Source organism: Maylandia zebra, linkage group LG16 (genome assembly GCF_041146795.1).
Source record: "Maylandia zebra isolate NMK-2024a linkage group LG16, Mzebra_GT3a, whole genome shotgun sequence".
In the NCBI taxonomy this organism is placed as follows: Eukaryota; Metazoa; Chordata; class Actinopteri; order Cichliformes; family Cichlidae; genus Maylandia; species Maylandia zebra.
The window spans coordinates 36414160-36430267 of record NC_135182.1 but is presented as its reverse complement, the minus strand read 5'-3'; the positions used below and the strand labels follow the sequence as shown (position 1 = coordinate 36430267).

The 16108-nt window shown below is 45.0% G+C and overlaps 1 protein-coding gene across 3 annotated transcripts in view; it reads right to left on the bottom strand.

Moving 5' to 3' along the window:
* Positions 1–16108, bottom strand: part of LOC105940562 (uncharacterized) — a 38429-nt gene that overhangs the window by 1405 nt on the left and 20916 nt on the right. The window contains exons 1-8 of one of the 3 annotated variants that reach the window (XM_024805350.2): positions 12027–12113; positions 8318–8461; positions 7690–7810; positions 5833–5956; positions 2579–2769; positions 2260–2426; positions 575–728; positions 172–299 (exon numbers count right to left, since the gene is read on the bottom strand). In XM_024805350.2, the coding sequence (XP_024661118.2) occupies positions 172–299; positions 575–728; positions 2260–2426; positions 2579–2769; positions 5833–5956; positions 7690–7738 (813 nt within the window). In that variant the 5' untranslated portion in view covers positions 7739–7810; positions 8318–8461; positions 12027–12113. Of the gene's footprint in view, positions 1–171; positions 300–574; positions 729–2259; positions 2427–2578; positions 2770–5832; positions 5957–7689; positions 7811–8317; positions 8462–12026; positions 12159–16108 lie in introns of those variants that run through there. The other 2 variants (XM_024805349.2, XM_076875419.1) reach the window with 2 other exon arrangements.

Sequence of the window (16108 nt, the reverse complement as noted above, 5' to 3'; positions counted from 1 at the left end):
GCTGGAGGAGCTTTACGACTGTGGAGCTTCAAAGCGTTTGAACTTTGTCCTCTGAGAGACGCTCATGGATGAAATGAAGGCGATGTTCAACTTCACAGCAGAAATAAACACATCATTATAAAATCTCTCAAACCACAGGTGTTAGAGTGCACATGAAACTGGATTTCTTACAATTAGAGCTCTGGGCACAGTTTCCTTCAGTTTACAAATGACTCCCGTGTAGAAGAGGAGGAGCAGGCAGCTCGTGACGATGAAGATGGCAACCATCGGGACGCCGATGACCAAACCTAAAGTGAGGCCTGCAGACACACAGACACACATTATTCCATGCAGACGACCGTCTGAACCAGCCGAAGTACAGCGGAGGGGTGTGGTTTGTGGCTGTGCTGTGGGAGGGATGGGTGGAGCAGGTGGCTGGGGGAGGAGTCCCACTGGCGAGAGGGGCAGCCCTGGCATGTGTTAGTAATTACTCCCTCTGCATATTTACACAGATAAGGAGGCAGATGAATTGTGGCAGCTCATTATGCTCTGATTCAGCAACAACGCCCGCCTTACCGGCTGCACATCAGCTCACCTCTCTGCTGGTCCACCGCCGTGGTGAAGGTGCACTTCCAGGCAGACGGCTCATGGTTGTTTAGTTCTCTGGTGTTGAGCTTCACCTCTATGCAGTACTCCGCCCCTTTCTTTAAGTTTTCAAGGGTAAAACTTTTATTTTCTGTTTCCAGCGTCTGCAAGTCAAAGAAGGAGGAAACGTGTCATTAAAATCACATCTGGGATTTGTCCACGACCCACTGGTGTGATCCTCAGCATCGTTTTCTCCTCTGACCTCTACGCGGCCATGAAGACACCTTTGGAGGCCTGACCAGGTGTGCAACACCTGCTCTGACAGGTGACTCTCAAAGTCAAAGTCTCCTCATGTCAATCAACCCGACACCTGCTTTTAGGCAGAAGCCTGCTGTGATTGGCTGCATTTCCATTTTTATATCGTATATGTACTGTATGCGTTTTACAGCCGCGCCTGGACACCAGTCAGCGACCGCTGGCTCAGGGACAGGATGGCGAGAGGTTGCTGACCGGCCTGTAGGCCCATGTGACTGAAGCCTCAAACAGGTTTAAAGGAACTCTAGAATGAAGACTTTCACCAGCTGAGGTCTAAATCTATCCTATCGGGCAGTGGCTGAAGCAAAAACTCGGGTGTGGGAGGAGTTCGGAGAGGCCATGGAAAAAGCCTTTCGGACTGCCTCGAAGACATTCTGGCAAACCGTCAGGTATCAGGCGTCTCTACCTGCACTGTGTATAGTGCTGGCGGAGCGCTGCTGACGTCGACTGAGAAAATTGTCAGGCGGTGGAAGGAATACTTCGAAGACCTCCTTAATCCCACTGACACGTCTTCCAAGGAGGAAGCAGAGTCTGGGGATGAGGGGAATGACCCGCCAATTTCCGGAGGCGAGGTCACTGAGGCAGTTAAACAACTCCTTGGTGGCAGAGCCCCTGGTGTTGAGGATCAGCACCTCCAAATCTGAGGCCATGGTTCTCAGCCGGAAAAGGGTGGAGTGCCCACTCTGGGTCGGGGATGAGTTCCTGCCCCAAGTGGAGGAGTTCAAGTATCTCGGGGTCTTGTTCGCAAGTGATGGGAGAAGGGAGCCGGAGATCGACAGACGGCGGCTGCAGTGATGCGGACGCTGCACCGGTCCGTCGTGGTGAAGAGGGAGCTGAGTGTAAAAGCGAAGCTCTCAATTTACCGGTCGATCTACGTCCCTACCCTCACCTATGGCCACGAGCTGTGGGTAGTGACCGAAAGAACGAGATCGCGGATACAAGCGGCAGAAATGAGCTTCCTCCGAAGGGTGGCTGGCCTCTCCCTTAGAGATAGGGTGAGAAGTTCGGCCATCTGGGAGGAGCTCAGAGTAGAGCCGCTGCTGCTCCACATCGAAAGGAGCCAGTTGAGGTGGTTCGGGCATCTGACAAGGATGCCTCCTGGGCGCCTGCCGGGGTTGGTGTTCTGGGCATGTCCTACCAGGAGGAGGCCCCGGGGCAGACCCAGGACACGCTGGAGAGATTATATCTCTCGGCTGGCCTGGGAACGCCTTGGTGTTCCCCCGGATAAGCTGGAGGAGGTGGCTGGGGAGAGGGAGGTCTGGGCTTCTCTGCTTAGGCTGCTGCCCCCGCGACCCGGCCCCGGACAAAGCGGATGAAGATGGATGGATGGATGGAGGTCTAAATCTGCACGTTGATGTTGAGATGAAATGGATGTCTTACCCCAATTTCTCCATCGGTTCCGATCCGAAATGAGACTCTGAAACTGGCTCCGTAATATTGCTGGATACTGGGAAAGTTTGGCAGGTCATCGGGCCAAGGCAGTGAAATGTTGATCTGGATGTAGTTTTCATATCCGACCAGTGAGACCTCTGGAGGACCTAATTTAGCTTGTAAACAGAAGAAAACACGCGGTCACCTTTTGGTAAAGATTCAACCAGTCCAGAGATTTTAGTTCAATCAAAGCCTGATCTGGATTATGGGACACACTTAAATCCAAATGCACCAGTGTGACACCCAGAAGACGCTCATGCTGACGTACTTTCTTTGTAAGGGACAAAATCTATTTTTCCGGACTCTGGAGACCAGGTTTGGTTGAAGAACGATTTGACGTGCAGGTAATACTGGGACTCCCACTCTGGTAGCATCAGTGGCATCGATGTTCCAGATGTTAGGTTGCATTGGGGCTGCGTTGGTATGTTGCATTGCTGTTCCCACTCATTCCATTCCTCACTGAACAATGACAAACAGAACATTTTAGATCAGAAGGACAAAAACAGTAAAAGAAACATTTGCTTTGTGTTACGACTGTTTGCTCAAACAGCGACGATGAGCTGTTCATGTCTCGAATCCAGCTGGTCCTAGATTCAAACGAAAGCTGATTTCTGATTGGACGTTTACTGTCAGGTTACCATTCATGAATAAGAGAGGAGTTTAGATGTTAATTAAAAAGCTCAGAAGTCTGCTGCTTTGCTCAGACGCAGCTTTTCAAACCTAAGCCGTGCTGTCGAGGCTGTGACCTTTAACCTGCTGAGGCCTGTAGACGTGTTTCCAGATAAAAGATGATGCATTCAGGGTGCTTAAGACGGGAATATGACACAACGCCAATATTTCAGAGCTAAAACAGGACAAGTGAACGCACCATGTGTCACAGGTTTTATCCCCTCTGACAGCTCGTTCAGATCCTGATGGAAACCCATCTGAGGCCTGAAGCTGGCTCACCTGAGGCCAGCACACCGGCTCTGAAGACTCAGTGAAACCTGAAAATCATTTCTAAGACATGCAGGAAGGCAGCTGCGTTTTAGCTGTAAGACAATTAGGGCTGCCACAAACAATTATTTTGATAGTCGACTAGTCACCGATTATTTTTGCGATTAGTCGACTAATCAGATCATCATCCATTGGAGTAAAACGAACAGCTTATTGCACCAGCAGCATCTGCTCTTATATAACTATCATTAGCTTACAGCTTTAAGTGTTTAAGGTCTGTGCTAACTAAAAATAAAGACAAGATGATAGTTTATTAAATTTAATGACATTTGCAGATTGTTTCGGTGGAGTTTAATAAACTCCTTGCTATCTAAAATATAACAGGACACCGGAGTAAATTCTGGAGCATCTCACACTTCTGATAATCAGCTGTCTGCTTGAGGTTTATTCAGCTGTGTAAAAACTATAACTTTAATCTCAGCCAAACCGATTTACTCAGGAACAAATAAAAGACCAAAAAACGGCAGCTGGCATCCTTGTACATGCAGTGCTGCCATCTTCTGTTTCAGTCCGTTATTACACTCTTAAATCCTGCTACTTATTCCTGCGTCTGTTGGGATCTTACAAAGCTTCAAACGCCGCGTCGACAATTTCGATAGTCGACGTAATCGTGACTAGTCGACTAATCGTGGCAGCCCTAAAGACAATAAAGACTCGTTGGACCCACAGGCTGTGGTTTGGTGACGAGGACGCTGTATGAGGAAGAACACAGTTTCTGAACTAGCTGAAAAACACGAAGCCACGAGCAGTTTCAGTGTATTCATGTTAAACCTTGCAAACGTAAAGCGAACCCTCACGATGAGTGCTGAAACTGAAACGGCGTCAGAGCCATCCCAGCTGCTCGCTGTGAACAAACCGCCCAGGAGAGAGAAAGCACCCCGCCCAGGCAGATATTCCACCAAAGAAGAAGAAGGAGCCAGTGAAGCTGACTGAAAACGTGAGCAGATTAAAGGTCGCGGTTCACCAGCAGGAGATCATCACCACAACAACGCGGCCCAAACAAAGTCAAACAGTGTAGAAAAACGTGAAAAATGATGGAAATGCAACAGATTTGGTGATCGGTACAAATGTTAGAAGATTCATTCAAATATGAAGGACATGTACAAACGTGGGGCAGTCTCCATGGTTACATATCAGCTGATGGTTTCCTACAAACATGTTCACAGAGATATCAGCTGTGAGAACTCCCACTGTCAGTGTGTGAGTCGTCCCTGCACACACACTAATATCTGTTATTGATAATATTAGAATATTAAAGGCGAGCTCTGTGTCGGACACGTCGCCCCTCGGAGTACTCAGTACCCTTAAAGTAGCTCTCAGGGCAAAGAGGTTGGTGACCCTGGTCTGAAGAGGTCCCCACAAACCTCAGCCCGCCGCTCTGCTTTCACTTCCTGTTTCATCTCCACACACTCCAAAATAACCACGATCTGTGTGCTAGAACATCTTTGTGTGTGTGTGCGCGTAAATGGAAAACAGCTGTAAGCTGTGTTCAAGCTCTCGAGCCTGTGTGCGTCTGTTATCAGGGGTTTCCTCCATGCCTGAGAGGAGCGCTCCCTGAAGCCTGGACCAGCTGATCTCTGTGCAGCAGTTGCTCAGAGACGGCGGCTCATCGTCCCACAGAGCACGCCGTGCACGCCATCACAGGCAGCAGGGAGGGCTGCTTCATGTTTACCACACATCATAAACCTGCATGGAGGTCACGCCCCCACTCACACACCTGATCCTCCATCGTCTCACGATCACAGCACACTTTGTCTTTTTATTTACGCGTACGAACGAGCTGCTTATGTTTCCCATGTCACGACGAGTTTGGCTCGAATGTTTCTGATGTCGTCACACGTGGACACGACACCGGGTCTAAAGACCAGAACGTCTGTCTCCATGAAATCTGTTCTTCTGGATAAACTGCAAAGATGAAGCTGTTTCCTCTGATTTTATAAAATATGAACAAAAAAACTTGTAACTAACTAACTTTGTATAGCTGCATAATTACAATATAATTAAAAATGAAATTATTCTGTTGTTTCATTTCTTTCTTTGATCTGAAGAAAAGTGCAGACAAACTTGTGTGAGTTACAAAATAAAACAGGAAATCTATTTTTGAATCGTTCTTTTGGTAAAAAAGAAGAAGCAACAGTGGAATTTCCCAGCAGGCTACGGGGGGACTTTTACCCTCCTTTAGAAAAAATATCGTGTTCTGAACTTCGACAGGAAGCATCTGACAAAAACACGCAGCTGATGCAACACTTTTATTTACAGGTGTTTAATCCTGTCCTTTATCTCAGGTGTGTGTGTGTGTGTGTGTGTGTGTGTGTGTGTGTGTGTGTGTGTGTGTGTGTGTGTGTGTGTTAATAAAAGCCTGGAGTCACAGCTGAGCTTGAACTTGATCCTTCAAGCGTCTGAACTTTGCGTTTCTACATCACCCACAGAGCTCAGAGGTTTTTTGGGGTTTGATGTGAGCACCATCGTCTTCATGTTACCAGGCTGAGAGTGACAGGACGTGAGGACAGACGGCGGACAAATTACCTCACAAAGACCCCGTACTCTGTCCCAGGGGGCGTGTTGTCGCCGGGCTTCCACCGAAGGACGTGGCGGAAGTTCAGAGAGTCGACAGAAAGGTTAACAGGTGCGGGAGGCGGATGAGCGAGCTCTGCGAGAGGAAGAAAAGAGAAAATATGTGAGGCAATCTGCTGAGTCACGAGGATCCAAAGTATACCTGTTGTAAAGGCTCACCTTTTAGCACATTCACTTCACCAGATGCACCTTGTTTCTTTTCCTCACCTTTGATTGGGTGTGGTGCTTGGCCTTAATTGCACTCACCTGTCACTCGGCATATAAGGACTGCACTCACCTACCCCTCACTCTTTCTTCACTCCCACATGGGGCAGCAGCTGAGAGAGAGCAGTCCATGTGTGTCTTTCTTTCCTTTACCCGTTATACAATAAAACGACAAAACCTATAAATGATTGATGACTGCTTATTCTCACTCTAATCGGATGAGCCCATGATTACTTAAACCCTGAACCTTCCTTCCTCCAAAACAATACCTGACAGGTATCAGCCTGTGTGTGGGTGGGGCAGGACGGTATTTGAACTAGGGCTGCCACAAACGATTGTTTTGATAGTCGACTAGTCACCGATTATTTTTGCGATTAGTCGACTAATCAGATCATCATCCATTGGACGTAAAACTACAGCTTATTGCACCAGCAGCATCTGCTCTTATATAACTATCATTAGCTTACAGCTTTAAGTGTTTGAGGTCTGTGCTAACTAAAAAGAAAGACAAGATGATAGTTTGTTAAACTTTAATGAAATCTGCAGATTGTTTCGGTGAAGTTTAATAAACTCCTTATTTATTATCCCATTGAGATTAAAAACCTCTTTTTCAAGGGAGACCTGGCCAAGATAGGCAGCAGCAGATGTCTCACAGTTACAGAAATTACTCAAACACAGGCAGCAACAACACACATGCAACAATAAGTGAAAGAATACAAATAAAATAAAAAATAAAATTCAATAAAATTCAAATAAAAAAGTCAGTTAAAATGACAATCAATCTAATTGAAACAGTTACATGTTATGGACTTGGCCTCAAGGATTCGTAGTTTATAACAGGACACCGGAGTAAATTCTGGAGCATCTCACACTTCTGATAATCAGCTGTCTGCTTGACGTTTATTCAGCTGTGTAAAAACTTTAATCTCAGCCAAACCGATTTACTCAGGAACAAAAAAAATACCAAAAAAAGCCAAACAATAACATTTTAAGTTATCTAAGTGACTCATATATCATGTTTAACCTGAGTAGCGAAAGACGGTGGTGGGTTTGAAAACGATTTGCGGGGAGTCCGGTATTCTCACGGCTCTAGTTAGCCTAGCCCCCGGCTAACTATCGAGCTAGTGGGTAACAGACGTCTCCGAAAACGTCGGAGCGCTTTTGAAAATATGCGGTGTCTTGATAAACTGAGCCGATATTTGAGGTTTACACAGCTACATTCTCGCCTGAAAATATGTTAAACGTTTATTTTGTGACCCAGAAAGAATAATAAGAGTAATATTAAAACTAACTAGCTGCCGCCATTGTTGGAAACTGAGCTGGGCTGCGCTATGAATTCTGGGACACAGCTGCTTCTTCTTTTTCGGGGTTTAACGGCAGCTGGCATCCTTGTACATGCTGTGCTGCCATCTTCTGTTTCAGTCCGTTATTACACTCTTAAATCCTGCTACTTATTCCTGCGTCTTTTGGGATCTTACAAAGCTTCAAACGACGCGTCGACTATTAAATCAGTCGTCGACGATTTTGATAGTCGACGTAATCGTGACTAGTCGACTAATCGTGGCAGCCCTAATTTGAACACCTGACTGCTTTTACATGACTCACCTGAGTGCAGCAGCAAGCTGAGGCAGAGCAGCAGAGGCAGACAGGCCATCGTCACAGGTGGGCAGGATTCATCGTCACGTCTGCAAACGCGCTGAGAGCCAGGAAGCACCACGCGGTCCAGCTGCAGCGAAACATCATCTACATTTACATCTCATCGACGAGACGATTGTAATGTTTCGGATTGTTTCAGTTCGAGAAAAGATTTTCAGTCAATTAAACATAAACTCAGTTAGTTGCCCAACTGCAGCCGCTTCATCCTGAAGACAGAAAACCCCCACCATCAGACAGCGGTGACAAAAACCCCTTTTCACAGGAAGAGAGCAGGGAAACAGGATGAAACACTAAAAAGACAACATTTAGTGACGCACTGCAAACGGCGAGAGAGGGGAGAGGACGCTCAGAGAGAGACAGACTCTCAGACTTGTGGGCAACATCGTCAACATGTTGCATCAAGCATGAATGATGACATCACAGCAAGTCTGGCACCTTCTCTCCTCTTCCTCCTCTTCCTCCTCTGCCGCTGAGCCCAGCCCTGCTGCCTCAGCACTCTCACATCCTCCCACGTGCATCACTTCTACCACATTATTAGAAACCAGAGTTAAAGCTTGAAGGTGAACTTTTTACTCACTGTTCACGAGACGGCAGCTGCAGAAAAAACTGACGTTCTTTTACAAAAACAGGAGCCGTGCAGACTGACTGGAAACACGCTCAGGACCCCGAGTCTGGTCCAGAGGCTGGGAGCCTCAGCACCGCTGTGAAAGTCTCCCAGTTCCTGTTTTCAGTGAAAACATCACGATGAGGACGGTTCATGAGCGTGAAACACCAGGACATCAAAGGTTTACTGTATGGTGTTTGAAAAACCACACGTGAAAAACACACAACACAGTCAACAACAATAACAGTGACAATAGCGATAAACCATCACTTCTGGTGCCCGGTGGGCCGCTGGTGATTTTTTGTTTTTATGGGCCGATGGATTTTATTATTATTTTTTTTTAGGAAGGGTATAAAAGGTATGAAAGGTGTTGGATTGGCCAATTGGTCATGATCGACTCTGGGCTGGACCAATTACAGCCGAGGAGGCCGGATGCACCCTCCCCCTTGTTTAGCAATCACGTGATTTTCGCGCATTGCATGCTGGGAACTCGTGGCAAAACAATCCAAGTACCGCATCAAATGCAAGCATTTGCAGCACCGCAAAACGTTCATTCTCCGGTTCCAATGCCTTCTTGTTTTTTCTTTGACGCACAAAAAAAGGAATGTACAAAACAAAAGGAGAACAATGCCGGTCCGTACAAAGACAGACTCGACGAAAAGACAAAGAAAAGATACAAGAAAAAAATCAAAGGAGTGAAAGGGTTAGACCAAGCCTATTCAAATGGCGGCCCGCGGGCCAAATGCGGCCCAGAAGCAACCTGCGAGTGGCCCTGCCTGTGGTCCTGGCAGAAACACAGAGAAAACGCAAAAAATGAATTTGTTAATTAATTTTAAAAAAAATTAAAAATTCCTACAGCGTAGTGTAGACTGTGAATGCAACACTCCTAGTAGCCTAGCAATATTTAACCCACAATGCACCGTGATGTAAACATATTAAACAATCATCGTAATATATGATGCGACAACAGCATGTCTCTCTCACTCCAAAAGCGCAAAATTGACAATGAAAACTGTCGGTTTAACCCTGCCCGGACTGACAAATACTTATTCATTTTACCGAGTTTAATAATCTTACAACCGGAGTTGTACTACCATGGTGAGGGTCCTGTACAGCCCAAGAGAGCTGCAGCATCTTCCCTTCGTGTTTGCTTCTTGGCGAAGAAGAAAAGGCCTTTCACAGATTCTGAAACAATGAAATACTGCATGCTGGCCGTGGTGGATACGGTGAAAAGTGAGTGTGACATCTGCTATTAAAAACGTACCCCTGTAGGACAGTTCAAATATTCGTAGAATTGAAGTTCTGGCGTCAGACAAGTTTGAAATGCTTTTAGATGACCTGAAGAAAACTGATGTAATGTCTATAGCAGGAGATCACAGACAGAACTGATAATGCGTATATGTCCTTTTTTGGATGGGAAATTGCTCGGCTTACTACCGTTAGAGGGACAAACAGCTGGCGAAATGATGTTTGAGAAGATTTAAGCTCTTTTTGAGGAAAATGGTCTGGATATGAAGCGTGTCTGTATACTTGTGATCGATGGGGCTCCATCCATGGCAGGAAAAGTGAGTGGTCAGCGAAATATTTATTTTAATTTGAAAGGGAATTATCAAAATGTTTTTGTTATTATTATTATTATTATTTCAAATGTGCAAAAAATAGTTTAGTTATAGCTCCCTTTTTTTTAAATGGACCTTTTGGTGTGCATTTGTGAGAGGTCACCACCAGATTTATAGGGGAAAAGGAATAAAAAAAATACTTGTTTTTCAGTACAGTTGTTTGGGTTTGAAATTGATCATGATCTGCTGCTTACTGGCTTCAAAAAAAATATCTGGCCCAGATAAATTCCTCGGTTTGAAAATCTGGCCCAACTAACTTCGTAGTTGAATAGGCATGGGTTAGACCCTTACGAGCACACAGAGGGACAAAAGACGTCAGCGTGCTGCCCAACTTTCACCACGCTCAGATTTATAATCATACGGTTCTTGGAGTGAGTGCATACACTCATGAAGTTTAGTAACTTCAGGTCACTGCAACAAGCCCAGGTACAGTTTACCGACGGATGGGTGCAGGACCTTGAAATGCACCGTGTAGAACGAAAGACCATCGTACGAACAAAGGTAAGTTTACCAGTCTCACAAATCGTCGTCATAAATACACATTCCTTAACCGTTTATTAATAGGACCTTTGAGCTCAACGGTAATTAATTAGTAGTGGAAATAATTTCTGGTAGCATCACAGAAATGTAGCAGTGACAATAATACTGTATGCTGTAATCGTACTGGACAATTGGTGATACAAAACAACTGTTTTATCCTGTGAATAAAAGTATATGTTTTTGTCAATGTACCATAATAACAGAAGCGAAACACAATATTGTGTCAGGACAATTCACTATTTATGCACAATAAATAAAGGAGCATAGCGCGACAATTTCTGTTCAGCGCCAGACTTGCTTGTAACCTATATCACCAATTATGTTATGAAAAATGACGTATTAACTACTACAAAACTCTGACCTTTGTGGGAATGCTTGGAGCAGACTAACCTGTGAGCTGGAGTGTTCTGAGACGTTATATTTGGTATATCCAGACCATCAGTCGGCTCTTACTTCGGAAACATGGCTTAAAAAAATTTCTCTTCAACGACGTAATCCGATAAAAAAAACGATCTCTTTACCCGTCGGCTTCCCGTGGCTGTCATGCGACCGGCTATTGCAGTTAATAATACAACAGCTTCTTGCCATTTTTTGGGTTTCTTATTATCCTGTGTGACTGAGTTCAATTGAAAGCCTGCGTGCGCTAGTACCTCTTGCCACAAGTTCCCAGAATCCTTTGCGGTTTTACCCCTGAGTGACGTCACATTTTCAATCTTTATCCTGGTGGGCCGGTCTCTAGTCAAAATGCCCGGGCCGATTTTTTTGTCCCAGTCCAGCCTTGCTGGTGATCCTTGTCAGGGTCACAGGGGGCTGGAGCCTCCCAGTTACCCTGCACGCTGGACTGGTCGCCAGTCTGAGACAGACCAGACTGGACACAGACACGGGGAGAACACGCAAAGTCCACGCAGAAAGACCCGACAACAGCGCTAATCACCGCGCCACCGTGCTGCTAAACAACAACAATAATAATAATAACTGGACAGTCTCATGCACTTAAGTCAATTCAATTTTATTTATATAGCGCCAAATCACAACAAAAGTCGCCTCAAGGCGCTGTTGTTGTGATTTGGCGCATTACAGTAGTTTTAGTCAGCGTGGTGTTTGTCAGAGTGACAGATCGTGATATAATAATCTGAGCCCACGGTGAAACCTGTCCACTCTCCCACGTTTAAAACAATAAAAGGCAAAACCAGATTAGTTTAATGAGCGCTTTGTTCAGAGGAACACAACACACAGTCTCAGTGACCACGGACACCCTGATTGACTTTCTGATCAGTCACTTATCCCTATTATCATTGTTATCATGATGATCATTGTTATTGTTATCACTTCACGCGGCTGGTCGGTGTCCGCTCCACAGTCTGGCCCCTGCTCGCGTGTACTAGTCGGTAGTTAAACACCATAAACCGGCCCCGGAGTGCCCGCCGGTCACTGCTCCCTGCGGAACCGACACAGCCACACACAGACAGCGGTGTCGTGGACATGCTCGGCCGGCCTCGGTGGCCCTCTGCCCGGTCACTCACCTCCTGTCTGCCCGGAGCGGAGCTTCCACAGCCTCGGAGAAAGACGAGCAGCTCCCAGAAACTCTCCTTACACTGTGACGCAGACGGGCTCCTCTCAGCTCTCCACATCAAACCTACCACCGCTTCCTGCCACGCCCTTCAAAGTAAAAGCCTCCCGCACCAACACAGTTCTACACTGGTCTCCGTGGACTTTTTTTCCTTAAGCTGGATCTAGTTTTCTGTATCTTAATAATATGTTATTAAATTATTGTAATGTGATCGGGATGAACTGTGGACCTCTCACAGTAGGAACTGAGTGGTTAACATCACGCGTGGGCGTGTCAGAGTGCCAGGGTAGAATTTTTCCCTTGCGTCGGGAGCGCGCACTGATGAGTGTTTGTGGGTTACAGGAGAAAATGATGCATTAAAAGTTCTCACGCGGCGCATCATTTCCACACTGTGGCTCATATTTATTTGTATCCTGTAACTTTACTGTTTAAAGAGCCAACGCCGCTAATATTTCAGCAGTAATACGTCTTTATAAGAAGTGTTTGTGAACTAAATCTAAAAACGACAGATAGTGTTCATCCGTGATTCGGACAGCCCTGTGCGCGCTCCCGACGCAGGGGAAACAAATCGTCTGGGGATACCAACCCTGGCACCACACCGGCGATCCAGCTGGATGGAAAGGCTGTTATGTTCGGGGGTGAGGAGGGGAGGATGGGTGCCGTGTTTAGGTAGGGACTCCAGACCCCGCCGGATCAGCTGCTGTCTCTGGGATCCCGTCGCGCATGCATATAGTTTAATAGTTTAATAGTTTAATTATTTATATAGCACATTTAATTACAACAGGAGCGTTTACCAAAGTGCTGTACAAGAATACAACATACATAATAAAACAACTTAGAGTATTAAAAGCAAACACCAAATATGAATTAACAAACAACTCTCATGCTGTATTAAAAGCCAGTAAATAAAAATGTGTTTTAAGATAAGATTTAAAAAGATTGACAGTATGAGCCTGTCTGATGTGTAGGGGTAAATTACTCCTCAGCTTAGGCGCTACGACTGCAAATGCTCGATCACCTCTGTGAACCAGCCTCGACCTTGGTACAGCTAAAAGCAAAAGATCACTTGATCTAAGAGATCTAAGGGGGGTATAAGTCTGCAAGAGGTCAGACAAATACCCGGGAGCCTGTCCATTCAGGGCTTTGTAACAACAATAAAATTTTAAAATTAATTCTGAAGCGGACAGGGAGCCAATGAAGGGAGGCAAGTACCGGGGAAATGTGTTCACATCTTTTAGTACGTGTCAGAAGACGAGCTGCAGCATTCTGGACCAACTGCAGCCTTGAACAAGCATCCTATAAAGGATGCTTGTTCAGGGGAAAGGTTGGGGGTGTGGGGGTGTGTGGGGGGTCTATAAGTTCGGTATTTTAATGTCGGGGAAGCTGGGAGGAGGTGGCTGGGAGGTGTAGTCGCAGTTGGGGTTGTCAGTGTGTAGTGTCGTTAATTTGCAGTGGGTGGATCCTGTGCTGTGGTTTATACTGGCGTGGACAGATGCGGCCTCGCTCCGGTAAAAAAAAAATCGTAGATCTTTTACTGAAGTTCACGAACTTTTCCGGTAAAACAGAAGATTCCGTAGAATTTCTCTACTATTTACGGACATTCCTTCAACTCTAAAACGGAAAATTCCGTTTCTTCACAATAAAATTTGTATGAATAGAAAAACTGAAAGTCGTGTTTATCATTTACAGACACTGGTTTTCACTGTAACTCATTAAATTAATTTCTTTATATCTTTACACTTCGATACAGTTACAACCTTTTACACCATCTGCTCAAAAATTCGTAAATTAAAACTTCATGAACAAAATAACTGACAGACATCAAAATGTGAAGATTTGTATTTCCCTTGAAGTCACTTTGTCCTCATGTAAACGCGTTCATGCACATTCACGTGTTTTCTTCCTACAGGACACCTGACCAACAAACATGTAATAGTATTTGTACAGTAACAGTATCCAGAGTACTTTAGGTTCGAATCACTGCTGCGGTTGTTTGGCTCAGCCAAACACGCGTGGTTCACATCCATGTGTGTCCACTCATGAGAAGGACACACATGTAGTCCTGCATTCACTTCATCAATGAATCCGAGTGAACGTTTGTCCTGCATTAACTCTGTGGGGTCTTCACCTTACAGTAACACGTGTGTTTGTTCACTGATGCTATATGAATAAAAGGGAACTACAGGTGTTCCTGAAACGTGTCTTTGTTAGAACAGGGCGGATGGATGAGCACAGCCCTCTCAGCGCAGGGCTGACACCACTTTGCCCCTTATAAGAAATACAACACAAATTTATTAGGACAGGTTACTAAACCAGGCTTACAGGTAAAAGGACATTTACTGAGCGGATCGTGTCAGCTGTTGCTTCCTTTCACCCGCTGTGTGAAAACAAAGCCCTGGGCTCCCTCTGCTGGTTCGTTAGTTGAGGACAGGCAGCAGAAAGCGCAGGAGGACCCAGTGCTCTTACGTTGCAGTTCTTCCGCTTCCTGTCTCGCTGCTATTGCGCTTCCCAAACGTCACTCGGTGGTTTCCAGGCTGTTGTTCGGGGGGCCGCCGCTGGAGGGCGCTGTGGGAGTTTATTAGTTAGGAGTTTTTTTAAACGCTTTTATTTCTGTGAACTCTGAAAAGCTGCAGAGCTGTGAGGAAATGTCTCAGCGACTCGCTTTAATAAAGTTTTTAGCAGAGGTGTGGACTCGAGTCACATGACTTGGACTCGAGTCAGACTTGAGTCATTAATTTTATGACTTTAGACTTGACTTGGACTTTTACACCAATGACCTGGGACTTGAATCGGACTTGAACCGGTTTACTTGAAAAGACTTGATATTTCACCCCAAATATAAAATTTAACATGCATATTATATAGAAAGTGTGCACCATTAATTCAATTCATTGATTCATTTATTCAAACCACACTCCGTATGTATGTGTGCGTGAGCTGTAGCACAGCCGATCAAATTAACCAGATTTAAAAAAAAAAAAAAAAAAACCGCTCAAAAATGCTGCAAGGAGTTATTTTTTTCAGGTACATAAACTATGAAGTAGTCAACAAAAAACTGAAATGCAACATGCAAAACATGCAAGAAGAGAATCACAGACAGAGATGGAACAACTTCCAACTTTCTCCGACAGTTGAAGTTGCATAAAGAACGTAGGTGGTGCTTCTCTCTTGCTACGATGAGATCATGACTTCATCTAACAAGCAAATCTTGTCCAGGCTACGTTGGTGATACAGTTTTTTTTAATGTGTATGATACTTTTGTCATGCGATTTTAAAGCCGGTCCTACAACCGCATCCAAGAATAACATGCATCTTATCTCAGAACTGTTGGTGAAAATTATTCTTGGAGCTAGGTTTAATTGAGCTGCATTTTATAGAGGTGCAATTTCACAATTTGTGTATATTTTCTAAGTTCACTATTTTGTCATGTGTTGAGAAAAACACAGATTTTAAAATTACATGGTCTAATATTTACATTTAGCATATAACTGCAACATGCTTTTTTCATTTTTTTTTTAAAGACTCGAAAGGACTTGAAATTCAAAGTTTCAGACTTGTTACTTTACTCGGACTTTTACACCAGTGACTTGAGACTCGACTCTGACTTGCCTGACATTACTTGAGACTTGACTTGTGACTTGAGGATAAAGACTTGAGACTTGCAAGACAATGACTTGGTCCCACCTCTGGTATTTAGAATCAAAGCCTGTTGGTCTGACTGTGACTGTTGTTTATTACTGTTGGTGTGAAGTGCAGGCATGAAGCTGTAACAAAGTCAACATCACAACACTTTTTCAAACTTTATTGTCAGACTACACAAAGCTTCCACATGATGACGTGTTTATGACATTCACTCCAAATTATATACAAATCAAAGGTGCCGAGCCGTTTCCAAATACACAACCTGCTCCTTAAACACAAGTCATCACGAAGCCTGCAACAAGCGTGCAAATCATCCGAAAGCAAAACACGTTCCCTGATGCAGAGTTAAGGTGCTGGAACAGAGACCAGGAGAGGAAACGGAGACAGGACGAG